At 50.1% G+C, this 27970-nt stretch overlaps 1 protein-coding gene across 1 annotated transcript; it reads left to right on the top strand.

Moving 5' to 3' along the window:
• The first annotated feature begins 420 nt into the window (after positions 1 to 420).
• CARMIL3 (capping protein regulator and myosin 1 linker 3) lies at positions 421 to 26022 on the top strand. Its single transcript, XM_036736596.1, has 40 exons — positions 421 to 460; positions 2125 to 2219; positions 2687 to 2737; positions 2845 to 2904; positions 3458 to 3573; positions 3782 to 3879; positions 7168 to 7238; positions 7383 to 7456; positions 7709 to 7784; positions 7873 to 7961; positions 8521 to 8615; positions 8823 to 8909; positions 9235 to 9344; positions 9809 to 9886; positions 10649 to 10725; positions 11037 to 11144; positions 11271 to 11340; positions 12276 to 12357; positions 12502 to 12598; positions 13050 to 13104; positions 13230 to 13402; positions 13742 to 13810; positions 14110 to 14203; positions 14357 to 14455; positions 14865 to 14993; positions 15320 to 15433; positions 16457 to 16632; positions 17030 to 17117; positions 17395 to 17538; positions 17896 to 17959; positions 18144 to 18352; positions 18954 to 19054; positions 20298 to 20619; positions 20936 to 21064; positions 21192 to 21270; positions 21368 to 21457; positions 24739 to 24854; positions 24955 to 25117; positions 25386 to 25511; positions 25671 to 26022. The coding sequence occupies exons 1-40, from the start codon at positions 421 to 423 to the stop codon at positions 25694 to 25696; spliced, it is 4140 nt and encodes a 1379-aa protein (XP_036592491.1). The 3' UTR covers positions 25697 to 26022.
• Positions 26023 to 27970: the final 1948 nt, after the last annotated feature.

Genomic DNA, 27970 nt, shown 5'->3' with positions numbered 1-27970 from the left:
GGGTTGGAACAAGAGGCTAGCAGCAGACGGTAGGCGGTGCAAGGTCGGAGGTCTGCAGCGGATCCCAAGCTCTGCGAGCTCTGGCCATTGTATTAAAGAACCCCGCGGAAGCCAGGCACGCGCCAGGACTCGGGGCTGCTAGCTTGGCGAAGACCCTGTGCGCATGCTCTATCCGGCTCCTCGTGGGGCTGGGAGGGAGACCCGGCATCGCGGGAGGGGGGAGGAGAGAGGAGGACTGTTCTGCTCGCGCAGCCGCCCCTGACTGTGAGCGAGGCTCAGCGGCTGCTGCAGCGCTAGCTGCCGGGGCCCTGCCGGAGCCGAGTCTAGCATGTGCCGCGGCTCCCGGGCAGCGGCGGCGGCGGCGGCGGCGGAGGCGGCGGCAGCGGCAGCGGCGGCTCCTCTGCAGCAGCAGCAGCCGCCATGGCCAAGCCCAGCGCGGAGCTCACCCGCGAGCTGCAAGGTACGAGGGCGGGCGCTGCGGGCTCAGGAAAAGCCCCGTCCTGGAGCATCCCAGTTCCGGTGCATTTCTCTCCCCAGTACATCCCAGCCCCGGGTGCATCCCCCTCCTGTGTGCATCCCTCTCTTCCATGCATCCCAGTTCTGGTGCAACCCGCTGCTTCATGCATCGCGCTCCTCCATGCATTGCACCCCTAAGTGCATTGCTGTCTCCAGTGCATCCTAGCTTCCCCCCCACCCCTCCCCTCCACCCCTCCCGACCGACCGGTGTTTCACCCCAGTCTGTACCTCCCTGTCCCCGGGCCGCCCAGCCCCGCCCCGCCCCTTCGTGACAGGTGCAGTTCCTTGCGTTCCCGTATTGGGCCCATCCAGAGCTTCTGGTCGTTGACCGGTCCCTTGGTCCATCCCCGGGGTTTTCTAGCTTTAAGATTCCCCCTTCTCAACTGCTCCTGGCCTGGTTCGCCCAGGCAGACATAGGGAGCTGCCCCTGGTCCTGACTGCTGCGTTTACATCCTTTACCCTGCCCCACCCCGGGCTCCACTAGAGCTCCTGGGACCGGATGGGTGGGGGCAATATCGGGGCCAAGTGGGTCGTAGAAGGGAAAGCAGAGAAGAGACGCGGTTCTGGAGTTAAATTCTACTTCCTCGGCGTCCACAGTGCCCACCACCAATTTCCTGTTCCCCTGCCCTTCCCCCAACCTGAAGCCCTTCCTTGTTAATATGCGTTCCTAGATAGCATTCAAAGTGAAGAGTAATCTTCAAACCCTTTCCTCAGTCGTCTGGATCACCGTCTCAAGGATAGGACATAAGCTAGGAACCAGGGTCACATATAACCATTGGCAAAACATTGAAGAATAACCGAAACAGAAAGGCATATAGACATACTGTACCCACACACTCCCACCTACACACATACATTGTATATTTTTGAGAACTGAAAGGCATGGGACTTGAATGCACACTCACATGGGCAGTACCTCCCTCCATGTCTTCCTATATGGAATAACTCAAACTGATTTCCTGGTTTTTATCTCTCCATAAAATTTCCCTAGCACATATTCATACCCACCACCCACTGTCAAGCAGTCATACTGACACCTTCAGTTAACATGCACTGGTGTTAACACAAACGTGAAGCAGTGGTTATATCCTCATACCAAACCAGTCCTAAGGACACACTACGCCCTCATATACACAGAGTAACATTGACTCATTGTTGTATGCAATGAATACTGTTTAACACAGGTTGGAAAAAAGCTTCACACCCTCAGAAGTGCACAGACACACACACCCACTCACAGTGACATAGTCTCACAATCTCTCTCTCTCTCTCTCTCTCTCACACACACACACACACACACACACACACACACACACACACACACGTCTCTAGGACATCCAGTTACCCAAGTTTACTGTAAAGTATAGACCCATCCTGATGATACCAAAGAGTTAGCCTAGGGAAGGAGTGGTGTCTTTGCCTCTCTTTGTCTCTTAGGTTTCCTGTCTTACTCCCTCCTTATATCTTTCCTTCTTCCCTGTTCCTGTCTTTGTCTTTGTTTCTCTCTTTTCTGAGAGTCCTGGGGAGGGGGCTTCAATAAGAGTAAGGGGTGTGCTACTCTGAGTAACACTCACACCCTGTTTCTCACTACCACCATCACTACCACAGAAAGCATCCGTCGGTGCCTGAGCCGAGGGGCTGTGCACCAACAGCATCGGGTGAAACTGGAGACCAAGCCCAAGAAGTATGAAGACCGAGTATTGGTGAGGGGACAAGGCTGGCAAGAGAGGGTCTAGGGTGGGTGAGAAAGGAACATGGACAGTAGTAAGAGCAGTAAGACTAAATTTGCATTAATAATAGCAAGAATCTCCATCATCCTGTCTGCTACTGGAGTTATCCTGAGGATGCTTTCTGTAAACCTACAAAAGATTAAGCTATATCCCAGTACTTTTATCCAGTAACAAAAAGCAGTTATTTTACCCATCTGTGCAACATTCCACAGAACATTAAATATGAAGTAATAGCAACATATCACTTTGCCCAGGAGTGTTTCTATCTGAACTCCATGGGCAAAGATTAAAAGAAAAAAATAATTAAAAGAATAATAAAGAATCATAATGATGGAAATGAGGGGAGCTCATGGGGAGTGAAGGAGACTGGGATTTAGGGAAGACTGTAGATATAGCTTCCTTCCACAAGCTAACCCTCTCTTCTCTTCTCTCCACTCTAGGCTCTAACTGCCTGGCGCCTCCATCTCTTCCCTCTAAAAGTCCCAGCTAAGGTGAGTTCGAAGAGCTGGGGAGAGTAGTCAAACCCCAAAGCTCTCTTTATAGACCAGCCACACTTTCACCTGAACTAAGCTTCATCCATCCTTCCCCCTTGCCCCAGGTGGAGAGCTCGTTCAATGTCCTAGAGATCCGAACCTTCAACACTCTCAACCAGAACCAGGTAAGAGCAGAAAACTAAGCTGTGAAAATATAAAGGCTTATTAGTTACCCTCAGTATTCAGCAAGGCAGTAAGCATTTATTAAACACCTACTATGTGCTAAGCCCTGGGAATACCACAAAAATCAAAAACATAGCTCCTGTCCCTGAAAAGCCAACAGTCTAATAGAGGGGGAGACAACATACAAACCACCGTGTGTATACAAAACGTATGTCATCTCAGAGAGAAGGTGCTGTCAGTGGGAGAGACTGGGAGAGTCATTTTACAGAAAGTAGAATTTGACCTGAGTCTTGAAGGAAACCAGGGAAGAGGGAGGGCATTACACGCCTGAGTGTCAACCAGTGAAAAAGAATCAGGAGATGGAATGTTGTGTTCGTGTAGTTTATAGAGGGGAGTAAGGTATAAAAAGACTGGCCAGGAATTGGCCAGGTTGTAAAGGGCTTTAAAGTCCAAACTGTGGAGTTTATGTTTGATCTTGGAGGTATTGAGGTGAAAAGTGGGCTGGCCAAGGTTGGAGGCGCATTTGAGGGCCTGCCACCATGTCTTTCTCCCCAGATCCTGGTGGAGACAGAACGTGGCACTGTGAGCATGCGATTACCATCAGCAGAGAGTGTTGAGCAGGTGACCAGGCATGTGAGCACAGCACTAGCCAAGGTCTGCCCAGGCCCTGGGTGAGTCACAGTTTCAAGAAGGCCTCCATGCTCTCAGGACAAAGCTGAGGGATTTGGATTACAGGGAGAAGGGAGAAATGGGATACTTCTTCCTTCCCAGGGCATTGCATTTACCAGTTATCTAGTAGGGATTCTGGAGCTGGAGTTTGAAAGGAACTAAAGAAACCTCACTCAACCCCATTCTGAGCTGGGGACATTATTTCTCTAGGTGCCTGATCCGTCGTGGAAAGCCTGAGACACCAGAAGGGCCCCGGGACACGTCCCCTAACTCTGAGACCTCCACATCTACCACCCACAGTGTCTGTGGTGAGAATGAGACACATTCTCCCTCCCCACCCCCATCCCTCCATCCAAGGAGACACTGACCCTAAACCCAGCTTTGTCCCTGAACTTACCCATCCCAGCCTGTTCCTGGAAGCGGCTATGATACCAACTGCAGTCTGCTACATGCAGAACACTGTGCAGGAAACAAAAGGACGAGACCTGATCACTACCCTCGAGGGCTCAGCAATTTATAGTTATAGCTCATTATTATGGAGTATTTTACAAGATACTTTTCTTACAGCAAGCAGCTTGTTATAGAACTCAATTAACAAGCATTTAAGTGCCTACAAAGTGCTGGGGACAAAAAGACAAAAAAAAAAATCAAATAGTACCTGCCCTCGAGGAGCTTACATTCTATTTACATAATGGAAAAGAGTGTCCAACTTCAGGTGAGGAAGAGACCTGGGTTAGATTCCTGACTCTGACATGTGTTAGCTATGAGATGCTTGGCAAATCACTTATGCTATATGAACTTCAATTTCTTCACCTAAAATATTAGAATCATAATAACTTTAGTACCTACTTCATGAAAGGCATTGTGTCAAAGTAGATAGAGTCACCCTTAGTTTCAAGAAGGCCTGGGTTTAAGTCTTGCTTCTAAGACATACTGGATGTGTGATCATGGATAAGTCACTTGGTCTCAGTTTCCCAGATGACTCTAAGACTATAGGTCATTTAGTTAATCAGTATTTATTATGCACCAAGCACTGTACTAAGCATTGGGAATACAAAGAAAGGCAAAAGATAGCCCCTGGGGTCTGGAAGCTCACAATCTAATGGGAGAGACAACAAATACAAATAAAAAGTTCTATGAAGGATAAATAGAAAATACCTAACAAGGAAGGCAGGAGAATTAAGAGAGATCTGGAAGCTTTCTGCAGAAGGTGGGATTTTAGCTGGAAAGAAGTCAGGGAGGTCAGGAGATGGAGATGAGGAGGGAGAGAGTTCTAGGCATGAGGTACAACTGGTGAAAATGCCTGGACTAAGGACATGGGCTTTCTTGCTTGAGGAACGTCAAGGAGGCCAATGTCACTGGATTGAAGAGTAGTACATGGTGCAGTGTAAGGTTTAAGAAGACTGGAAAGGGGGGACAGAGTATGAATAGTAGACAGGATTTTGTATTTGATCCAGGAAGTGATAGAGAGCCACTGGAGTTTATTGAGTTTGGGGTGAGGACAAGGATTTGATGTGACATACAGACCTGCTCTTTAGGGAAATCACTTTGACAGCTGAATGGAGGATAGATTGAAGAAGGGAGAGACTTGTGGCAGGTAGACTAACCAGCAGGCTATTGCAGTATTCTAGGTGGGAGGCGATGAGAGCCTGTACCAGGGTGGTGGCAGTATCAGAAGAAAGAATGGGGTGTATTTGAGAGATGTTGCAAAGGTGAAATTGGCAGGCCTTGACAACAGATTGGATATGGGGTGGAGTGGGGTGAGAGATAGTGAGGAGCCAAGGATGACATCCAGGTTGTGAGCCTCAGGGACTGAGAGGATGGTGGTGTCTTCAACAGTACCAAGGGAAGCTTGGAAGAGGGGAGGGCTTAAGGGTAAGAATAATGAGTTCAGCTTTAGACATGTTGAGTTTAAGATGTCTGCTGGACATACAGTTGGAGATTTTTGACAGGCAGTTGGAAATTCGAGATTGCAGGTCAGCAGAGAGGTTAGGGCTGGATAGGTAGATTTGAGGATCATCATCACAGCGATAATAATAAATCCATAGAAACTAATGAGATCACCAAGTAAAACAGTATAGAGGAAGAAGAGAAGGCTCATACAGAGCTCTGCAGGACACCCACAGTTAGTGGGCATGACTCGGATGAGAATCCAGCAAAGGAGACTGAGGAGGGGTGGTCAGAAAGGTAGCAAGAGAACCAGGAGAGAGTAGTGTCCCAAAAACCCAGAGAGAAGAGTATTAAGGAGAAGAGGGTGCTCACAGTGTCAAAGGCTGCAGAAAGGTCAGGAAGAATGAGGACTGAGAAAAGGTCATTGGTTTGTCTATTGTTAGTTCTCGAAGAGGACCAGTGATGACATGAGAGTGATGTCTCGGCTTGTGAATGAATTGGATTTAAGTGAGGTAGAGCTTCCCAAAGTCATCAGCCTCACTCCCTCCCCCAGAGTCTTCAGAGTCCAGTGGTAAGACATAAGTCAAGACAACTGGTGATGGCCCAGGATGTAATCTTTGGCAATTAGGAGATCATTGGTTACTTTGGAGAGAGCTGTTTTTGGTTGAATGATGAGGTCGGAAGCCAGATGACAGGGATTTAAGAAGAGAGTGAGAGGAAAAGAAGGGGAGGAACCTACTGTAGGCAGTCTTCCTCAGGAGTTGCAGAATAAATACCACTACTGGGAACTGACTACACCAATGAAACCATAGACCTAGACAGAAGTAAACTCGTTGCCGTGAGGACAATATAACATGATACAATACAATACAATACAGTATAATATGGAGAGTACTTGGCAAGCCATCAGTATCGACTGTTATTATCAACAATCCTATGAGGTATGCAGGTAGTACACATTTTAATATTTAATAATAATATTTAGGGGCAGCTAGGTGGCACAGTGAGCACCGGCCCTGGAATCAGGAGGACCTGAGTTCAAATGCAGGCTCAAACATTTGACACACTTACCAGCCGTGCGACCTTGGGCAAGTCACTTAACCCCAATTGCCCTGCCTTCCCCCCTGCAAATAATAATAATAATATTTAACATAATGTAAATGTGATATCAGTGACAAACTGAGGCTTGTCAAGATTAAGTAAGTTGCCCAAGGTCGCTAGATGAAGACATGAAAGTCCTGACTTTTTATAGGACTTTAGAGCTGAAAGGGACCTTAGAAGTTATCTAATCCAACCACCTCATTTTGGAGATGAGAGGCCTGGGACCCCAGCATGTAGAATAGACTAGTCAATTTCCTACCAAAACAGTAGGCATAAGATAGGGACTCAACCTACCCCTTCACCAGGGTGGTGGCAGTGTTGGAGGATAGCTCCGGGTGAGGAAAAACGTCCTCTCTCTGCATAAGGCTGCATTTTTCCTGGAATTCAGAGTCTATTCGAGTTACCTAGACCTCTCACAGCCAGTCTGTGTCAGAGGCAGGACTGGCACCAGGGTCTTTCTAGCTTTGAGACCAGTTGTCCATTTTCAAACCTGGGTATTTAAAATTCACCGCTCTTTCCATTACATCACACTGCTTGTATCCTTGACACTGACCCCTTGCACCCACTTCTCCCCTGGAACTGACAAATCTCCCCCCTCCATGAAGGTGGCTTCTCTGAGACCTATGCCGCTCTCTGTGACTACAATGGGCTGCACTGCCGGGAGGAGGTGCAGTGGGTAAGTTGGGCTTTGCTGGCTTCTGGATGTAAGAAGGAGGGCTGGTGTATTTATGGGATCAAGGAATAGAGAAGGAGGGAAGGGGAAGGAAACCAGGAAGGCTGAGATAGGGGTCAAGAGAGAGTCGGAGTTCATGTCCTTTAGGATGTGGACACAATCTACCATGCAGAGGACAACCGTGAGTTCAATCTTTTGGACTTCAGCCACTTGGAGAGCCGGTAAGCAGGTGGGGCAGCAGGGGGCGAGAATGGCCAGCCCCCATCTCTACATCCACCCTTCACTTTTCTCCTTGAGCTTTGCTACTTCTCCCATTTTGTCCCCTTTCTAGAAACTCAAAATCTGATTCCATCTTGACCCCAACATTTCCACCTACTGTCTGCCATCCCATCCAGGCTTCCTGCATTTCCTGCATTCCTTAGCCAGCTTCCCCTGCCTCCTTCCCCCAGCCTGTCTACCCATCTCCCTTCTAGGGACCTGGCATTGATGGTGGCAGCCCTAGCTTACAACCAGTGGTTTACCAAACTTCACTGCAAGGATCTACGCCTGGTAGGCACCAGGATGGGCCAGCATGTGGGGTGGGAGGGGGAAAACAGCATCGCTTCCAGGCCCTTACCTCAGCACCCCTCTATTTCAGGGCTCAGAGGTTCTGGAACAGGTGCTACACACCCTGAGCAAGTCGGGGAGCCTAGAAGAACTGGTGCTGGACAACGCTGGCCTCAAGACGTAAGTCTCTGGAGGCTGGGAGTAGCTTCTTCCAAGCCAGAACACTCCCAGAGAAACTAAGCCCCAAGGAGGTTAAATGACTTACCTGGGGTCACACAGCTAGCCAGTAAAACTCAGATCTTCCGATTCCCAGTCCAATGCTATTCCTCCTACATTTTGGCAGCAGGTTGCGAACATATGATTTGCATGTAATTAATGCCAAATTGAGTGGCTGTGTCCTGGCATAGCTCCTTTATGCCCAACTTTTTATTGTGTCTGATTGCTCTATCCCAGCCTTAAAAATTCCTGGTTGCGCTTTACATTGGTATGTGAAGTTTGAACTGCAACCCTACAGAAGACTCTACCCAAGCTAGGTTTCCCTGCTTCTTCCCAGACAGCTAGTTCTCTAAGACTCCCCTCATCCACATGAGGCAAGATCAGTGATTAAACCTGTACCCAGAGGCAGCAAGGTCACCAGGAAGGTTAAGAGTCAGAACCAGGGAGATTACAGGGGAGGGGGCAGAGAGGGCCATGAGTAATCCCAGCTTGAGACAAAACCTTTCCTCTTTTTACCATGAAGGGACTTTGCCCAGAAGCTGGCTGGGGTTTTCGGGGAGAATGGGAGCTGTGTGCTACATGCCCTGACTCTATCCCACAATCCCATCGAAGACAAAGGTGAGAGCTCCCAAGCTGGATCCCCTTTGAAATCACAAAATCAGACCCCATTCCTGGCCCAGATTCCAATTCTGACTCCAGCTTGAGCCCTGATCCCAGTGCCAGGAGCCATGTCCTTGACCCTAGCCCTAAATCCAAACCCAGCTCTGCCCTAAGCCCTGTTTTATCTATCCATTGCTCAGATGGGTCCTTTGTCTCCTCTCTTAGGTCTCCTCAGTCTAAGCCAGCAGCTCCTGTGCTTCCCCACAGGCCTCACCAAATTGTGCCTGTCCAAGACTGCCATCTCCCCTCGAGGTACTGACTCTCTGAGAATAACACAAAGCTGACCAGGGGTGGGGAGGGGGTGGTCCTCATAGTACTGAGCCCCCAGAACCCCCAAGACCTTTAGGAGACCAACTCACCCCCCCTCAAAACCCTGCTTCTTGGAGTACTAAATCCCTGCTCCCTCCTAAAAGGTTAAGAAAACACGGCCGCATTGCCATGCCAGGGCCTGAGAGATGGCATGAGGATAGTACCTGTTTGGGGAGGATAGAGAGAAAAGGGAAAGGAGAGAGGGAGGGAAAGGAGCCAACTGTGCCTGTTGTGAGTGGTGACCCAGACTACCATCCAACATGCCCAGGGCTCCTAGCACTGGGCCAGACCTTCGGTGCCAACCCAGCCTTTGCCAGTTCCCTGCGCCACCTGGACCTGAGCAAGAACCCGGGGCTGCTCGCTACTGATGAAGCCAATGTGAGTTAAGGTCCAGCCACACTCCCCAAATCCTTCCCCATTTTAATAATAACCACTCGAATTGACATAGCACTTTTTAGGTTTACAAAAGTTCCTTCTTCACAACAATCCTGTCAGCTGGGTAGTACCAGTAGTTATTACACCCATTTTACAGTTGAGGATACTGAGGCCCAGCAAGGTTAATTGGCTTGCTCAAAGTCACACACAGCTAATAAGTGTCAGAGCTAGAATTTGAACCCAGGTCTCCTAACAGGAACACTAGGGCTCATTCCACTATACCCAGACCCCTCTGGGAAGAGCCTAAAGTGTCTTCCCTGCCCACCTAGAGATCAGCTCCTGACCAAAGCTGGTCAGATTGCAGAGACTGAGCCTCCTCTGTACCATGGTCCCTGGGAAAAGGGGACCCCATACTTCCTACTCCAGCACCTCTTCCTGCCGCCTTTCCTCCTTTGCTCTTGTCTCAGGTCCTGTACAGTTTCCTGGCTCAGCCTAATGCCCTAGTCCATGTGGATCTGTCTGGGACTGACTGCGCCATTGACTTGGTGAGAAGGACAACCCAAGAAGGGAAAGGGGAAAGAAAGAAGGGGAGCCAGGCCTAAAGATGGGATCAGGGAAGGGGACATAATCGGCCGATAGGAGATGAGGAGAACAGAGCCAGGACTTGTTACCCTCAGGCTCCCTACTTCTAGAATGAGGGGGTTGAGGGAGAAATGGAAACAAGGTATAGCGAAATGCAGGAGAAGGTGGGAGTTTATAAGGGCCCGATTGAAGGGATGAGGCAGAGGTAAAAAGTATAGTGCAAATTATTATATAGATGGCCCAATCCCAGCTCTGCTCCCTGCTACCCATGTGACTTCAGGCAAGTCATTTTAACCTCATTAGCTCTCAGTTGCCTTATCTGTAAAATGAGGGACTTGGACTAGATGACCTTGACAGTCCTTGCCATGTCTAAATCTGTCATCTTCTGTTTGAGATGGAACCTGCAGCGTGTAGGCCAGTAGATTCAGTGGGGTTTGGGGCAGGGTGAAATTAATGGTTTAAAGCTAGGTTCATTCCAACGGGTACAAGCTCTCCCAAACTAAACTGAGAGGTCAAAGGAGCATAGTAATTTGAGGAAAAGAGGTGAGGTGAAGGTATATTGGAGAAACGAAGAGCCAAACCAGGGACCATTCTGTATTGTGCCCCTCTCCTGTCTCTCTCTCTCTCTCTCTCTCTCTCTCTCTCTCTCTCTCTCTCTCTCTCTCTCTCTCTCTCTCTCTCTCTCTCTCTCTCTCCCCCTCTCCCTCTCTCTCTCCCTCTCATAGCTGCTGGGTGCTCTTCTCCATGGCTGCTGCTCTCACTTAACCTACCTCAACGTGGCTCGAAACAGCTGCTCCCACAGGTGTCCTAGGGAACAAGGCAGGGTGAAGTCACGGGGGTCTAATAGAGGGAAATGGTTCTTTGGGGAGTAAACTAGCAAGAATGCGGGAGGGGGGGGTGGGGGGATGGAGTGCCCCAGGTTACACACCTATCCATCTAAGTCTGTCTTCTTGCCATCCCCTCTGCCTCCCTCAGCTACATTATGGGGATAAGAAGAGCACTTACCTCAGGGTTATTGTGAGGATCAGACCAGATGATATTTGTAAAGAGCTTAGAGCAGTGCATGGCATATAGTAGGTGCTTAGTAAATGCCTGTTCTCTTCCCTTCCCCAGCAGGAAGGGCCGAGAGGCTCCACCAGCCTTCAAGCAGTTTTTCAGCAGCGCTTATACCCTGAGCCACGTCAACCTGTCAGCTACACGTCTGCCCCTGGAGGCCCTCAGGTTGGGGGCCGTTGGCACAGGGAGCTGGGAGGTTGGAGGGAGGGGAGTTTGAGACAAGGAAGATGGGGTGGATGGAAGCTGGAGCCCCACCATCCACCTCCCTGACGGTCATTCCCTTGCTCACAGGGCACTCCTCCAGGGCCTCTCTCTCAACAGCCACCTCAGTGATCTTCATCTTGACCTGAGCAGCTGTGAGGTGAGAGACTGTAAATGCCCACTCTGGCCCACTCCCTTTTCCTCTGACCTAGAACCTCCTTCTATCCCAGTTCTATTGTGCCCCAGTTGTCAATAGTCTAGTAGAATGGAGACAAGATTTAAAGCCAGAAGAAATAGTTTTGAACACAGGCTCCATTCCTTACTCACTTTGTGGCATCAGACAAATCACTAGACCTCTCTATGCCGCAGTTTCTTCATCTGTTTAAAAGAAAAGGTTGAACTAGCTGAGTTTTAAGGTTCCTTCCAGCTCTAAATATCTAATCCTGTGTTGTGATCCAGGCGACTTCCATCCCCTTCCTTCTGTCTCACTCTACACCAGTCAATCAGCAAGCATTTATTAAGTGTCTGCATGAGCCAGGCATTGTGCTCAACTCCACTTCCCCCAATATCCACTTGTCTGTCCCAAGGGCCACCCGTCTAGCCCTGTATCCAACACTGCCTTCCACGTGCCCATACCCATTACCCGTTGGTCTATTTCTCCTACACCATTTACTAACTCCTCCCTTATCTCTCAAGTTGAAGGTCTGAAAGTATCAGGGCTCCCCACCAGGGGGCAGAAGTGGCCATGGTTTGGGGTGTTTAGCTATGAGATCTAGGTCAGTGTTACCTCAAAGCCCAGAGAAGGAAGGAGGGTCTTGGGGGATTGCGCAGGAGTGGGTATGAGGCCTTTTAGGCCTTTCTTTCCCCTGGTGATGGAGGTCCACACCTCAGGCATTCCTTGGTGACTTAAATCTTGTACTAGGTGAGGCCGATGCTTTCGTTGTCCTGTGTTGGCATGGGCTGAACTGGGTGGAGGAATCTTGATTCTACAGGGGTGACCCTTGGGTCTCTGGATTGACCCTGCCGTGGAAAGTCAAGGTCCCAGGACACACTGTCCCCTGTTCCCTTTCCATCCCCATGTTTGTTCCTCTACAGCTTCGATCAGCAGGAGCCCAGGTCCTCCAGGAGCAACTTGGGGCTGTCAGCGCTGTGGGGAGTTTGGACTTGTCAGACAATGGTGAGAAAGGGCAGGGGTCTGCCCAGGCCAAGGAAGGGGCACAATTTAGGCAGAGAAATCTGAGAGGGGGAGGACTGCTGTAGTTCCCTCGACTGACTATAGATGAGCTGGAGACCCAATCATCTTCTTGTGATTCTGGCCCAGGGTTCGACTCTGATCTCCTGACATTAGTGCCCGCACTTGGCAAGAACAAGTCCCTTAAGCACCTATTCTTAGGCAAGAATTTCAACGTCAAAGCCAAGTGAGTAACTCCTCCCTTCCCTTTCTGTCTCCTACGACCCCTGTGTGCCTGCTTCCAGCCTGGAGCCCAGGCACCTCCCCCAAAGACCTACCCTGTTTCTGTTAGGCTCACTCATGACTCCAGCTTCTTTTCACCTTCTCACCTTCTTTTTCTCCTCTCCAGCCTCCATGTAACAAGAATAATGCCATACATTTGTATAGTGTTTTGTGGTTTACAAAATGCGCTCTGCTCTCTCTCTCTCTCTCTCTCTCTCACTCACACATGCACACACACACACACAATCTAATTTATTCCTTTCAAGCTCATGACATGAAGAGGGGAGGTGATATCTCCATTTTTACAGATTTTCTGCTTTCCTACCCCACCCCAAAGGCTATGATGTCTCCCTCCTCTGTCCCCTCTACATTTGCTCCCTCCACCTCTTACCGTTTGAGCCCTCATTGCTCCCCAGGACCCTGGAGGAAATCCTTCACAAGCTCGTGCAGCTGATTCAGGAAGAGGATTGTGTGAGTGTCAGGGGCCCAAGCTATCGGTGCAGTGGGCAGGGACAGGGGGGACTGAAGTGGAATGAGATGGGAGAGAGGGCTGGATCTGATACCAAATCTCCCTCCCCCCTCAAAAAAAAAACCAGTCCCTGCAGTCCTTGTCAGTGGCCGACTCAAGGCTGAAGCTTCGAACCAGCATTCTCATCAATGCTCTGGGCAGCAACACCTGCCTGGCCAAGGTGGACCTGAGTGGCAATGGCATGGAGGACATCGGGGCCAAGATGCTGTCCAAGGCCCTGCAGATCAACTCTTCCCTCCGGTGAAGGCTCGAATTCCCTCCTCTCTGGGGCCCCGGATGCCCTGTGCCTTAGCTACCCTACTTTTCGAGACTCTATCCACACATAAACCTGTACCCCAAAGACCCTAAATTCTAAGAAAATTCATCCCTGGAGCATCTAACAGAACCCTTTCTTCCTCAACCCCTAGAGAATCTATTAGTCAGGAATGGTGGACTTCCAGAAGGGCTGGTCTGTCCCCAATATCTATAGTTCATCTCTCACCACCTTCCCAGAAGCAGGGTGCCACCCAACCCAGGTCCCCAGAAGTAGAAATGACAAACCTGGTTCCCTACCTCCTCCTCCCCCTATCCCTACCCCAGGACTATCTTGTGGGACCGGAACAATACTTCAGCCCTGGGCTTTCTGGACATTGCAAGGGCCCTGGAGAGGTGAGCACGTCCTGATCCCGGATGCCCAGACCTCGGCCACGCCCAAGCCTCCCCACAGTGATCCTTCACCTGCTGCTACTCTGCAGTACTCCTTGGGTGTTTGGGGTTGGGGGTGAAGGCAGGGCACTTAGGTGGGGAAGAGGAAAGCTATTCCACCCAGATGAGCAGATAGGAAAGGGGACAAGAGTGAGAAGCTTGGGGCAGGATTGGGAAGGGGAGGTAGAGCCTAGGATCTTAGGACCTGAGCCACTCTCCACTTTATACCTCTCTCAGTGTTTCCCTCCTGGCTCTTCCCACAGCAACCACACGCTTCGCTTCATGTCCTTCCCTGTGAGCGACATCTCCCAGGCGTACCGCAATGCCCCGGAGCGCACCGAGGATGTCTGGCAGAAGGTGTGGGGCCCAAGGGGGATGGGATTCCAGGACTAGGGAGAAGTCAGGGCAGGGTCAAGGAGGGTGAAGCTGGAGCAGGGAGGGGCATGGTGAAGGGGGTGGTGACCTCCTTGCCCTGACCCTCTGGCCTTCCCCCCATGCCGGCATCTCTAGATCCAATGGTGCCTTGTCCGGAATAACCACTCGCAGACCTGTCCGCAGGAGCAGGCATTCAGACTGCAGCAGGGCCTTGTTACCAGCAGTGCTGAGCAAGTAAATGCTTCCCCAGTCCCCTATATGGGACATGGGGCTAGAGTATGAGGGGAAACATAAGAAAAAACACAAAAACATGGGAGGGGACAGATGGGAGCATACATTGAGATATACAGAGACCTTCAGGCTCCTGCTCTCCTGAGCATCATGGAGTAGTGATTAAATAAAAACAACAGCCTACCCAGAGGATGCCGCCCCACCTCCCACCACCACCACCATGATATATCACAGTCCTACAAACTGGAAAGGACAAAAGGAAGCGTCCCAGCCTCATGAGTCATCCGTCCCAAAGGGAGGTCAGAGGATTCCTGGTCCCTATGGAGTTGGGGGGAGGGGCTGCCCTTGGCTCACTCATTCCCCCTTCTACCCTATGCCTCCCTGACACTTCCCCTGCTGGGTCCTGGCCCAGATGCTACAGCGGCTATGTGGGCGAGTCCAGGAAGAGGTTCGGGCACTGCGGTTATGCCCCCTGGAGCCAGTACAAGATGAGCTGCTCTACGCCAGAGACCTCATCAAGGATGCCAAGAACTCCCGGGCGGTGAGCATCCCTACTCTGCACTCCACACCTGGGCCTTTGCCAACTAGCACAGAGCCCCAGACAATACCACCCACCCTTTCCCCACAGCCCAGACTCCCAACCCCAGCCTCTTCCACACCCCTTTTCCCCTCGCCCCCGTCAAATTACCAGAGATGGACAGTCAAAGTGAACACCAAGGAGACTAGAGCTAGAAGATCAAAGACCTTCCCTGCACCCCAACAATCTCTCCAGTGTTGCTCCCCTCAATATGTTCTCTTCCAAGCCTCCAGCTCTGCAGACTGAAACAGCCAGTTTTTGGCCTCTTAACCACATTCCCCTCCCCCTAGCTATTCCCAAGCCTTTATGAGTTGGGGCACGTCCTAGCCAGTGATGGGCCTGTCCGGCAGAGACTGGAGTCAGTGGCCAGTGAAGTGTCCAAGGCTGTGGACAAAGAGCTGCAGGTAAGTACTGAGGGACCAAAACCACATGGGGCAAAAACCCAGTTCTGAGCCTGTTTGAGGGTAGGACTCATGCTCACCCAGAGGACAGGAAACCCCAGCATATACCCCAGGGGGACCCCACCATTGAACCAGAAGGCACCAGGACAACAAAAAAAAAGTGGCAGATGTGCGATCCCAGCACCAAACTGTTTTCAAGACCCTTTCCTCAGCTTTCAAGCTCCAAACTTTCCTTTTTGAGCTTTAGCTTCACACACCCTTCTGAACTCTGATGTGGTTGGAGGGGAGTGAAAGCAGGGGATAGATAACAGGTCAGAGATTTAGAGCTAGAAAGGGCCTTAGAAGTCCCATCCCTACCACCACTCCACCCCCATTTTACAGAAAAATTGTTGAGACCCAGAGAAGTTGAGCGATATGTCTCTTGGGTAATAAATAATAGAGCCAAGATTTGAACCCAGGTACTCTGATTCCAAATGTATTTTTCCAGTGTAGTCTGCCATTTTCATTCCTCCTCTCCATCTATCTGTTTCTGTCCCTCTCACTTCTTTTCCCTCCCTCTTCTTTCTTCCCTTCTCCCTCCCCATCTCCCTTTTTCCATTTATCTCTATCTTTCTGTCTCTCTCTTTCCCTCTCCCTACCTCTCTCTCTGTCTGTTTCTTCCTCCCTCTTTGTCTGTCTTTCTCTGTGTCCCTCCTTCCTTCTCTTCATCTCTCTCTGTTTCTCTTTCTCTCTCTCTGTCTTCCCCTCCCTCTCTCTCCCTTTCTCTGTCTTTCTCTTCTTCTCTCTTCAATCCCTCTCCCACCTTCTCTCTAGCACTCGCGGGCGCGCGCGGGCGCGCGCGCGCGGGCACACACACACACACACACACACACACACACACAGTATCACAGTATTGTGCAGTGAAAAGAGCAAGGTTCTGAGATCAAGGACCACCTCTGCCTGTTCTACTAGATGTATGACCATAGACAGGTTTCAGCCTCTCTGAGCTGTAGTTTGCCCTCTGTGGACTCTGGCTCCCCACCCCAGGTGATCCTGGAATCAATGGTCAGCCTGACCCAGGAACTGTGCCCAGTGGCAATGCGCGTGGCTGAAGGTCACAACAAGATGCTCAGCAATGTGGCCGAGCGGGTCACGGTGCCTCGGAACTTCATCCGTGGAGCCCTGCTAGAGCAGGCAGGGCAGGACATTCAGAATAAACTGGAGTAAGCTCCTTCAGGGCTGGGGGGTTGGGGAGGTGGGGGCGGCAGGTAAGGGAGACAAGCGTGGCCAGATTAAATAATCAAACCAGAGTACTTAGGTGAGAGGGGGCCCTGGACTGCTCTCAACGATGAATAATGAATGAGTGAAATCTCCATTAAAAATAATAAATCATTAACTGATTTTAATGTTCCTACCTGGGGCTAGACATAAATTCTAATAGAACAGGCCTAGAAATTCAAACACTGGGTTTTTAGAACCAGGGTCTGTTTCTATCTTGGCATCTGCAACCAGCTAATTTGACCTTTATCTCTGTGTGGGATTTGGGGGTAGTGAGACCCTAAGGGTGTCAAAGTGAGGGGGCAGTGGGTGGCTGTGCTGATCCCCGAAGTGTGTCCGCAGTGAGGTGAAGCTTTCAGTCGTCACCTACTTGACCAACTCTATAGTGGATGAAATTCTGCAGGAGCTGTATCACTCCCACAAGAGTCTGGTGAGGATCTGTGCCCTGGGGGGACACCTAGGCATGCCAAGCTAGGCCAAACCTACCTTCTAGCCTGGCCCTGGCCATATCCCTACCCCTGCAATGTCCCATTGACTATGCCCCCCTCTTTCCCTCCCCAGACTTGCTGCCTGGCAACATTTCCTCCCCAAGGATCTTGGGTAGTGGACTGGTTCCTTGAGATTGACATTCAGAAAAGAATAGGGCCTAAGGAGCTTCCTTTGTACAAGGGGGTCAGCCCTCTGTCCCCAATCCTTATCCTTCTCAGGCCCGTCACCTAGCCCAGTTGAGGACCCTGTCAGAGCAACCAGGCGGAGGAGGCCCAGGGCAAGAACTGTCCTCCCAGGCCCGGGGCCGAGGCCGGGGCCATGACCATGAAGAGACCACAGATGATGAGCTCGGGACCAACATCGTGAGGCTTCCACTGAACCCTGTGTATCCCTGACATGGACTTTTCTATCCCAGCCTCTTCTGCCTCACCAACTTTATCTCATTCCATCTCAGTAGCTTCCTCCTCCCTCTCTAGATTCTACTTCCCACCCCATCCCACCTGTTCTAACCTCATCCCATAGCCCTGCCTTATCCAATCTTCTCCTTACCTCCCCCTGATTTCCCCGTCCTCCTGCCCCCTACTACTCCTCAGCTCTGTAGGGAGTGGGGAAATGGGAAGAGCTATGAGGAGGCCATGTCTCTGTTCCTGTGAAGAGTGGGGGGCTCTGGACAAGGATTCTGAAGGACCTTAGCATTCTAACCCTGCCCTTCCCCTCAGGATACCATGGCTATCAAAAAACAGAAACGTTGCCGCAAGATCCGGCCTGTATCTGCCTTCATCAGTGAGTCCCTCCCACCCCTGATCTACCTCCCTTCCCACTCCCACCACCCCTATGCCCCCATTTCTCAATACCACCTCTGTCCCTGCCCCCTTTTCTTTGTACCTCCATCTTCTCCTGCATCCCAGTTTCTTCTTCCAACCCAACTCCCCAATCCCTAGCCTTTCTAACACAGCTATTCCCACAGGTGGGAGTCCGCAGGACATGGAGGGCCAGCTGGGGGGGCTGGGGGTACCCCCAGGCTGGTTCTCAGCCCTAGGGGGCAATCAACCCGCCCCCAGTGGCTCCTGGGAGGGCCTGTCAGAGCTGCCCACCCATGGCTACAAACTGAGGCATCAGACACAAGGACGGCCCAGGCCTCCCAGGACTACCCCCCCAGGGCCTGGCAGGCCCAGCGTGAGTCCCTGGGGGCCTTTCAGGGGAACATTATAGTCTTTAGCAACTTAGTAACTCCAGAACTAAGTGTTCTGGCTTTAAGGCCCCAAATTCCAGAGCCCCCAGCCTCCCTATTTGAGGCCCATGAATAACCAGAGCAGAAAGTTCTAGTTTTATCTAACAGAGATGCGTATGAGCCAGAAAGACCCCAAAATGGAAAACTACTGCCTAGCAGTTAATGGAGGGAAGCAGTTTCCCTCACCTGAGACAAGAGGCAGAAGCAGCCTAATACAGTAGAAAGAGCACCGGGTTTGGAGTCAGATGACCCGGGTTCAGATCCTAGCTCAGCTACTTCCTGCTGTGTTATCTTGGGTATCATTTCATCTCCCAGGGTCACAGTTTCCTCACTGGTAAAATTAAGAGTTTGGGGTCACTTCCTGCTTTAGTTCTAATGGTCCTCAATCCCATAAACAGGGTGGGGATGGGAGAGTAGAGACAAAGCTTCCTGGTTTCTTTGGTGCCCAAGAAAGGACAAGAGCCTGAGTCTAATCAGAAAGTTCCCATGCGGACTGGAAGGCAGGAACTCCTGTTCAAGCTAAGACGGCGGTCACTTTCCCAGCAGGCACCAGGACCAGGGACCCGACAAGAGAATGGGACAGCCACTCGGCTGGATGAGGGGCTGGAGGATTTCTTTAGTCGAAGGGTCATGGATGAAAGTTCCAGGTGTGCACCACATGCCAAACTCATTCCCACAGACAGCGATGCCGGCTCCCTCAGAGGTGCCCCCTACCCCCACCCCATTTGAGGGTCTCCCCAAGAATATCGTTTCACAACCCGAACTACACTATATGTAACCAGGATGTTCTGGACTGATTTCCAAAAGCTCTACAACCCAACTGTGAACTCCGGGAATTAGAGTCCCAGGCAAAACCAGTTTTATATACAGAAATTTAGTATCCAAATTCTCTGCGGCTCCTACACAGAAGTTCACTGGCAGGGGCTGAGGCCAAGAAGAAGGAGGGAAACAGATGCAGGGGAGGAAGAGTCAGGGAGAATGAAGCCATTTTTAAAACATATAGGTTATAAGTAGTAAAATAGCTTTGGTAGTAGAAGTTCTGAGCATTGCTTTTAAAAAATGCTATGGAACCGAGTCTGGCAAAGTCCCTCCCTAGGTTCTTAGGGGACCTTTTCCATACAATTTTCTCAAAATTATTCCCTCCAGAGCCCACATCTCTGGGATATTTCAGCCCCTTTCTCCTTCCTTCCTCCCCAAACTTTCATTATTTATTCCGTGGAAGCTCTCACAACCTTAAAAGAAAAAGTCTCTAATCAGATGTCAGAAACAATGGCTGGCCAGACACAGGTAGAGTGAAGAAGAAAGGCAGACCCAAAGCACAGGTTATACGTGACAGTGGAGTGGAACCTAATAACAACTCTAACAACACACATTTGTGTAGCACTTTAAGGTTTGGGGGACACTGGACTCCTGAGCAAAGCAGTGACATTTGATCAAAAAGCCAAGTTGTCATCCTGCCCTTATACCATTACCAGAGGCCTCGGCCAGCTTAACAAAAAAAGACAAGGCCGGGAAAACTTGGAGAGGGCTGAGAGGAGTGTCTTAGAGAGATCAGAGAGGAGGAGAAATCAAACCTGTGAAGAATAGTCAGCTTGAAGATAAGAAGCCAAAGGGTCATCTGGAGACTCCAGTTCTCTGAAAGGTTCCTTACACTATCTCCATTGAGTGACCAGAAGCAAGAGGTCTAAACTACCTAAAGAGATCTTTAGGTCAGATATAAGGAAGAACTTCCCAGCAATCAGGATTTCCAGGGAGACAGAAGGCCAGACAGAAAAGTTTGCACCGTGTGAACATTCCATCTGTGAGGCATGTCTCCTGGTGTGTACATGCTGGGAAGTTTCTTTGGTCATTAAATCTCTCCACCTACACATAGTCCTCCCCTCTCTCCAGCTATCCCCGGACGTTGAGGACAGTTCGCCCAGGCCCAAGTCCTGCAGAGCCCCCGCTGCCCCCACTCCAGAAGAAGAGACGCCGAGGCCTGTTTCACTTCCGTCGCCCCCGGAGCTTCAAGGGGGAGCGGGGACCAGGATCCCCTACCCCTGGGCTCCTCCTGCCCCCTCCTCCTCCCCCACCCCCAACTGAGGAGAGTCCTCCTACCCCAGATCCCCCAAGCCTTGGCGATAATTCCACCCCCTGCTGGAGTCCCGAGGAGGAAAGCGGCCCCCTTCCAGGGTTGGGGGGGAGCCGGGGACCCTCCTTCCGAAGAAAGCAGGTAAGATAGAAAGTCCAACCTGTCTCTGCCCTATACACCCATTTGAGAAGTTAATAATGGAAGAATTCCAGGGGTAAAAGCGGGTAGAGGGCAAATGAATAACTCCCTTTAAGGGTAGAAGCCACAGACCTGCTGGGAGTACTGTCTTAAAAAACGAGGATTGAGCAAAGAGCAAGGGAGGAGAGAATCTCTGAGGGTGTTGGTGGACAGCTCTTCCAGGGAAAGTTGGAGTTGTTTATTCCAGAACCAGTGTTGGCAGCAGGGTCTTCCTTCCTCATCCAAAGCTGTATGTAATGGAGCTGGGGTCTTATTCCAGGGCATGGAGGGAGCAGATCCAGGGGAGGGAGTCCCATTATCTGGAGTGATGCAGCCAACAAGGGTTCATGGAATTGCCCTTCCTGGGATGGGTCGAGCCAAGGGCTGGAGCTTTGATGGGAAGCAAGAGGTGAGAAAATCTGAGGGGTATAAGGAGTTAGGGAGGGAGGATGGGAATCATCTGTCTCCTTTCCCCCACAGAGTCTGAGGGGTCACCCTCAAGCTCTCCCACTTCATGTTACTACTCCGACTCCCAGCTCTCATTTCAGGGTACAGACACCGACCTGGAAAACAGTGTCCAGCCTTGGCAGAGACGGCGCTCTTCTGATGATGCAGGTGAAAGAAGAGTTACCACCACCACCTTTCTTCTCCTCTTCCACTATACCCAGCCTCTTTTAACCCTACCTTTGATCCTTCCTCCTCTCCCCTACAGGGCCTGGGTCCTGGAAGCCCCCTCCACCTGCCCAGAGCACCAAACCAAGTTTCAGCGCCATGCGTCGAGCAGAGGCTACGTGGCACATAGGTATGGGTGGCTTCATTAGTCAGTCAGCAACATTGACTGAGCTGGGTGCCAGGGGCTGAGTTGGGGAGTAGGTGGAGGACAGAGATACAAAAGGGACAAAAGCTATGCCCTTAAAGCAGGTCTGCACAACATATGGGCCATGGGCCATTTGCTGGCCTGCCAAAGGATTTCAGACAGCCCAAGAAAAATGTAGAGTTGCCACTGGGCACTCTCCTGTTTATCACATCCCTCACGACAACCAATCATCAGTCTGTCTGAAGTCTAACATATCTGTGGCCCAAAGTTTATGAGTTGTGCAGGTTTGCTTTAAAGAGTTTGCTGTCCAGTTGGAGGGACAAGGCATAAACATATTAAAAAGACTAGGTCATTTACAAAACACCATATGCAAAGGTATAAAAAAATCTCTTTACAAAGGGGATTTTGTAGAACAAAGTCATTGATTTGTTTTCGTAGAGCAAAGCTGTTGCCCTGCGAGTAACTTCAACTAACAGTGCTTTGGAAATCATCATGCATTCCGTTCAACAGACAAACACATGCAGCAAATGCTTTCCTTGGTCTTTATCCATGCACCAGTCACTTTATGAAAACAACACTTGATTGGATACTTTTTGTGTTGTAGCTGGGGAAAGGAGAACCAGAGCCCAGCCTTTGGTCTTCCTTTCTATGAAGAAACTCTCGCACACCATCAAGCTCCCTTCAGTTTTCCTCACCTCAAACATTTCACTAGCCTGTTCTCCCCAAACCTGCCACCCAAAGTACACGTCTCACAAGATCTGAGAGTGGGGGTAGTAAGGAAGGTGGCATACACTGAGAGAAGGCTGGACCAGAAATCCACCTTTGGTACTAGTCCCAGCTGTGCTCCTAACAGTGTAACTTTTGGCAGTTGACCACGTCTCTGGTCTTCAGGTTCCTCGTCTGAGGAGACAGAAGATAGCTCCTGAGGTTTCCAGTTCCAAAGTTTCATGATTCTATACTATTTGGGGAAGAAAAATGGAGGTGGGGTATTGGATGTTAGGAAGGTCAGAGAAGAGGGAATGGTGTGTGATGTCTTCCCTCCTCCCCCTACAAGGTCCAAAATGTTCTTTGCGTTACCTGTTTAACTAGTTACTTCATTAAACATATTTCACCTTCAACTCCTTTGAGCTAGGGCATATAATTCCAACAATATATTCATTTTAACAGAATTCCACTCTAAGAAAATTATGCACCTGTCCCAAGGAGTTTGTTAAATGAGCTTTTCCCCCGCCCCCGTAGTATAAATTAAGTATACATATGTAAATGTGTATATGTGCCTAAATATGTGGAAGGGATGCAGAATAAAAGAGAGATCCAATCCAACAGACATTTAAAGGCCTACGGTGTGCAAGGCAGCAAGGTCTATGAGCCTCCAGTACAACATAGCAAACATTTATTAAGTGCCTTCTGTGTATAGGATACTGTCCTTGGTACAAGGGAGATGCAAAGTTTAGAAAAAATTATGGTGCTTGTCCTCAAAGAACTTACAATCTAGTAAGGTGATAAGATGCAAACCTGAATAAATACACAATAATATATGATAGGTACATTAGAATGAGACAAAACTAAATGCTGTGTGCCATTTGAGGGGAAAGGTCAGAAACAACTCAGGGAGATCAGGGAAGGCTTCCTGAAGGTGGTGTCAATAGAGGCAAGCCACTGACCACTGCCGGATGTTTTATTTCGATCAGAATACCCTTCTCTGCAGTTTCTCATTCCATCATTTCTGCTTCCCATGTGCTCTGCCACCATCAGTGACGCAGAGAGAGGTTAAAGCCCAGGAGGTGGGTGGTCAGAGAATGATAGATTTATCTAGGAACTAGATATCACCTAGGCTAGACCTAATGATGCTGTACTTTGAATCAAAAGATCTGGACTCAAGCCCTAGCCCTGACATTTAGAGATTATCAATTCTCCTGCTACACCAGAGATTCCTTGAAGGCAGAGACTCTCTTAATCTAACTTGTCTGTGTTCCCCAGAGCCTAGCACAGTGGACATTGCATATAGGCTTATTTTATATTGTGTTTCTGTAACCGGGCAAGTAATTTCATCTTATTAAACCTCAGTTGCATCATTGTGGAATAGGGGTAATAATACTTGCATAACCTACCTACACATAGTAGTTATAAGAAGCTATGTAAAGCTATAAAAATGTGAGTTATCATCATCATCATCATTGTTATTACTATTAATAGCTATTCTTCCTTCTCTCCCACAAACACAGTAGCCCAAGACCAGGCTAAATTATTTCTAAGTCTGTGGTAGGACTATATTCCCGGCGTTTCACCTAGCGTAATAGTCTCCATCCCAGGGCTCGGATCATTTGAAAACATTTCAGTTAAGCATCTAGAATAAACCCTTGCACATATTTCTTGAAAGCCCTGGAGGCTGCTTTCCTTCTCTGACCCACATCAATTGTCTTAGGACCAAGAGCCAACTAAGCATACCCTTAGCATGCTGACTGCCTCTGATAGAGAGCTGGCAGATGCCTCTAGAAAAATCCCACACCCCTCAGCCTGAAGAAAGAAAGGGACATAGACAGCAGCAGGCTATCTGTCTTCATGCTGCCATCTATGACCACCATTACAGCCATCCTCCTTACCGACTGCTACCAATAAGCATAAAAAAATCACTGAGGGAATTGGGGGCAGGGGAGGAAGGGGGAGAAAGAGAGCTGTTGAAGTCCCTTTCTACAAAGGCTGTAAATTCCACAGAAACTGATATGAACTGAACTGATTGGCATACATGGTTCTAGAACCAGCAGCCTGGTGAGTGGCCCATAGAATTAATGTGAGCTATTTACCCTCCAGTCTTGAGAGGGACTCCCAGTTGTTTCTAGGGTCTCTGGCTCTTCCTTGGTAGATTCTGGGGTCCCTGGCTCTGCCCTGTTAGATTCTGGGGTTCTTGACTGAGCCCTGGTAAGTTCTGGGGTTCCTGGCCGGACCCTGGTAGGTTCCAGAGCCTTTGCCTCCAGTGAGAAGGTTATGCATGTGGTCAGACCCTTTCTTTCCCTCTGTACAGCCCTTGAGCAGGATGAGACCCAGGACTGGGGGACTTTGGAGGCAGGGCAAGTAGCAGGATGATGCCAAGAGGGAACAGAAGGAATTGGGGGCTGAATTCTTTAGACCATCTCCATGTAGAGTGGTGATGTCTGATAGGAAGGAACAAGTGTGGGCTTTGAGGAAGCAGCCGGAGTAAATGGATGGCTAGGGAGGAGAGAGAACTGACAGATTCTACCAGCTTCCTGTTCTCCCCCCCACCCCAGCTGAGGAAAGTGCCCCCAACAACAGCAGGCAGAGTCCCAGCCCAGCCTCTGCTGAAGGGGAGGGAGAAGAGAGTGTCCTGCTCCCAGAGAGGGAGATTCTGGCCCGAAGCACCAAGGTAAGAGCAGGGGGGACTGGGCTGGAGGGGGACAAGTGCGTGTGAGGAACTGCCTTACGGTGAATGGGGTGACGTGATCTGGTGTCCCCCACCTCTCCAGGATCTCCTCATAGCTCCTCGGCCCCCCAAGCCAGTAGCTGTGCCCCGGGGCCGGAGACCTCCGCTGGAGCCAGGAAGCAGGGAGGAAGCTGAGGCCCCAGCTGCCACAAAGTCCCAGCAGAGGCTGGGTTCTCATCGAGACCAAGAGGAGCCAGAGGCCCAAGGTAAAGGATGAGGTTGGGGGCAATGGGACCAATGGAGAGGAGGGGGGAAGAGTTTGCAAGATGGGCTGCAGCTGACTCCAATTTGGGGCATCCAGAGGTTCCTTCCCATCTGCTCCAGGTACCCCAAACCTCCAAGAGGAGGAATGGGAACTTTAGACTTCCATCTTGTGAAGCAACTGGGTTGTAGCAGGAGGCACCAGACCAAATTGGCCTTGAATAGCATAGGGAATGAACCCAGTACCCCCTGGGGTTTGAACTCTTATTTCAGGACTTCCCAATGTGGGGCGAAGAGCAGCCCCTTTGAAGCCCAAGCGAACTCGGAGAGCGCAGTCCTGTGACAAACTGGAGCCTGACCGGAGCAGACCCCCAGACCCTGCAGGTTCAGGGGGAGAGGGTGAGTGGGACATGGGAATCCCCCACAAGCCCCTAGTCCTCTACCCTGATCTGGTATTGTCTCTCAGCCAGCTGACCTAGCTCCTTCTCCCACCTTGCCTCCATCTTGCTACCCCTTCCACCCCAGAAAATAACCCTTCCTGTGGTTTGTCTCCTGCAGGAACCAGTGAGCTTGGAACAGACTGAGACTGATACTACCCTCAGTGAACCTTCTCCCCATCCCCCATCCCCTCCCCCTAGCCATGTGCCTAACAGAGACTCAGATGTCCCCTTCCCCCAGCATCCCCAGGCTCCTCCCACCTGCTCCCTTAGGGGCGGGGGAGAGGAGGGGAGAGTTGGGAAGAGATCTCCTTAATGGGAAGGGGGATTGTCTCTGTCTCTCCTCCTCTGGTGGTGGGGGGAGGGAGAAGCTTTTTCTCCCTCCTCATGGTAGGGTTGGGGGGTGGATCTTTGTCCCTCTACCCCCAGGGGGATCTCTCTTCAGTTGTACAGAATAAAGAAACCAAAATGACTACCCGCCTCTGAATCTCTCTACCACCCACTGCCCCTATCACCCTGCTATCTCATCCCCCCTGCCCCACAGACACTCACACCCCAGTTCCCAGCAGTTCCCCCAGCTCTGCAGCTGCCTAGGTCTAATCACCCATCTCCCTGCTGGGAATAGAAATGGCAAATCAGACAGCCCCTATCAAATGAGGAAGAAAACTTCTGGTGGGGAGGGAGAGAATGGGAAGGAGATTTGAGGTAATGGAAAATAATCAGCACCATCACCCAATACCCCAGGTAGCAGGGGCAGGAATCATGCAGCATCTATGCCCTCCCCAAAATGGGGGTGGGGGGATAGAAGCGACCAAGCAACACTACTCAATTGGGGATAATTCACTGACAACCAGACCCATGACATCTGACATACTCAAAGGAAGATAGATGGGCAGAAGCTGTGACTAATGGATGGTCTTGGGCACACAGTTGTGGCATCTTGTTGGGGAAGGATGCGGGGTGTGTCCATGCGTGGAAGAGCTGCGCTGGGCAGGAAGAAATTGTGTTTTCATGACCCTGTGTGTTTGTGTATTCTCCTGGATGAGATAGGTCAGTCAGGTGGGCCTCCAATGCTCTGTATATTGTCCATTGGGTGCCATGTTGAAAGCTGACCTACCCCATTTAGCATCAGAGGATCATATCTTTAAAACTAGATAGGACCTTCAGAGTATTCTAGTCCAGGGATCGGCAGACTATGGACCTGAATCCAGACCGCCACCTGTTTTTGCCTTGCTCCGGAGCTAAGATTGGTTTTCACATTTTTTTGGAGTGGCAAATGCAGGGCAATTGGGGTTAAGTGACCTGTCCATGGTCACAGAGCTAGTAAGTGTGCCAAGTATCGGAGGCCAGATTTGAACTCAGGTTTTCCTGACTCTAGGGCTGATGCTCTACTCACTGCACCACCTACCTACCATGGTTTTTACATTTTCAAGTGAAGTTTTGGAAGGGAGTTAGATTTGGCCAGTGTCATAGTTTGCCGACCCTTGATAGTCCAACCCTTTCCCCCATTTTATAGATGAGGAAACAGGCTTAGAGAAATTAGCTTGCCCAATATCTTATAGGTAATAAATGATGGGTAAGATTTGAACCCTACATCCTATAACTCCAAAGCTGGGACTCTTTTCCACTGTGCCAGAGAAGAGACAGTAATTTGGGGTATAAATTCTAACTAGGCATACATCAGTCTCCATTTTGGTTAAATTATAGGTTAGATTAGATAACCTTTAAGGTCCCCTTGGGCTCTGAACCTATGCTTTTCTGATTCTAAATGGTGTGGAAGGACCCAAAATTGGTCATTTACCTCAGTACAATGTGCTGGGCTGTGTTGCTGAATGAAAGAAAATCATTTATTAAGTAACTCCTATGTGCTAGGCACTGTGCTGTCATCAAAAGCTATTGGGCTTATCCAGCAGATGCTTGCCCTTTATCAACTCAAACTTATTAAGTTTCTTTTTTCCATGAGGCAAAGGCTTTCTGCATCCCTGATGGGGTGTAACAAGTGACCACTCACTAGGGCTTTGACTCTGTTCCCTTGAGTGTCACAGTCCATGGATGTTTCCTTGGTTTCTTTGATGGATGTAGGTGGTAGCGGACCTCCCAGGACTACAGCTTTTCCCATAGCTGGAATTTAGTTCTCTGTCTGTATGGTCCATGTGGTGGGAGTCAGAGAGGGAAGTGAAAAAATATCAGATTGGTTTGTGGGTCCTCCGAAATTCGTTCATTCCCATTGGGTGACCCTGGCCCTTGGTTTTCTGGGTCTCCAGATTGCATCATTATGGATCCTTGAGCAATTGTATATGTTACCCTGTATAAAAGTGGTCAGGGGAACATAGCTCATCCATAAAACTGAATTGATGTGTCTTCTGGGGGGTGGGGCATGTGATTGATCAAAATCACATGTTGGCCACTGGAATAAAATAA

This window comes from Trichosurus vulpecula, chromosome 8 (genome assembly GCF_011100635.1).
Source record: "Trichosurus vulpecula isolate mTriVul1 chromosome 8, mTriVul1.pri, whole genome shotgun sequence".
Lineage (NCBI taxonomy): Eukaryota > Metazoa > Chordata > Mammalia > Diprotodontia > Phalangeridae > Trichosurus > Trichosurus vulpecula.
This window is presented reverse-complemented; position numbering and strand designations above follow the sequence as displayed.

What these genes read in the sequence shown, in the direction of transcription:
- CARMIL3 (XM_036736596.1), top strand. Translation starts at nt 421, where the DNA reads ATGGCCAAGCCCAGCGCGGAGCTCACCCGCGAGCTGCAAG. An exon ending in CGAAACAGCTGCTCCCACAG is followed by an intron (nt 10,726 to 11,036) that starts GTGTCCTAGGGA and finishes TCCCTTCCCCAG; the next exon opens with CAGGAAGGGCCGAGAGGCTC. An exon ending in CAGATCAACTCTTCCCTCCG is followed by an intron (nt 13,403 to 13,741) that starts GTGAAGGCTCGA and finishes TCCCTACCCCAG; the next exon opens with GACTATCTTGTGGGACCGGA.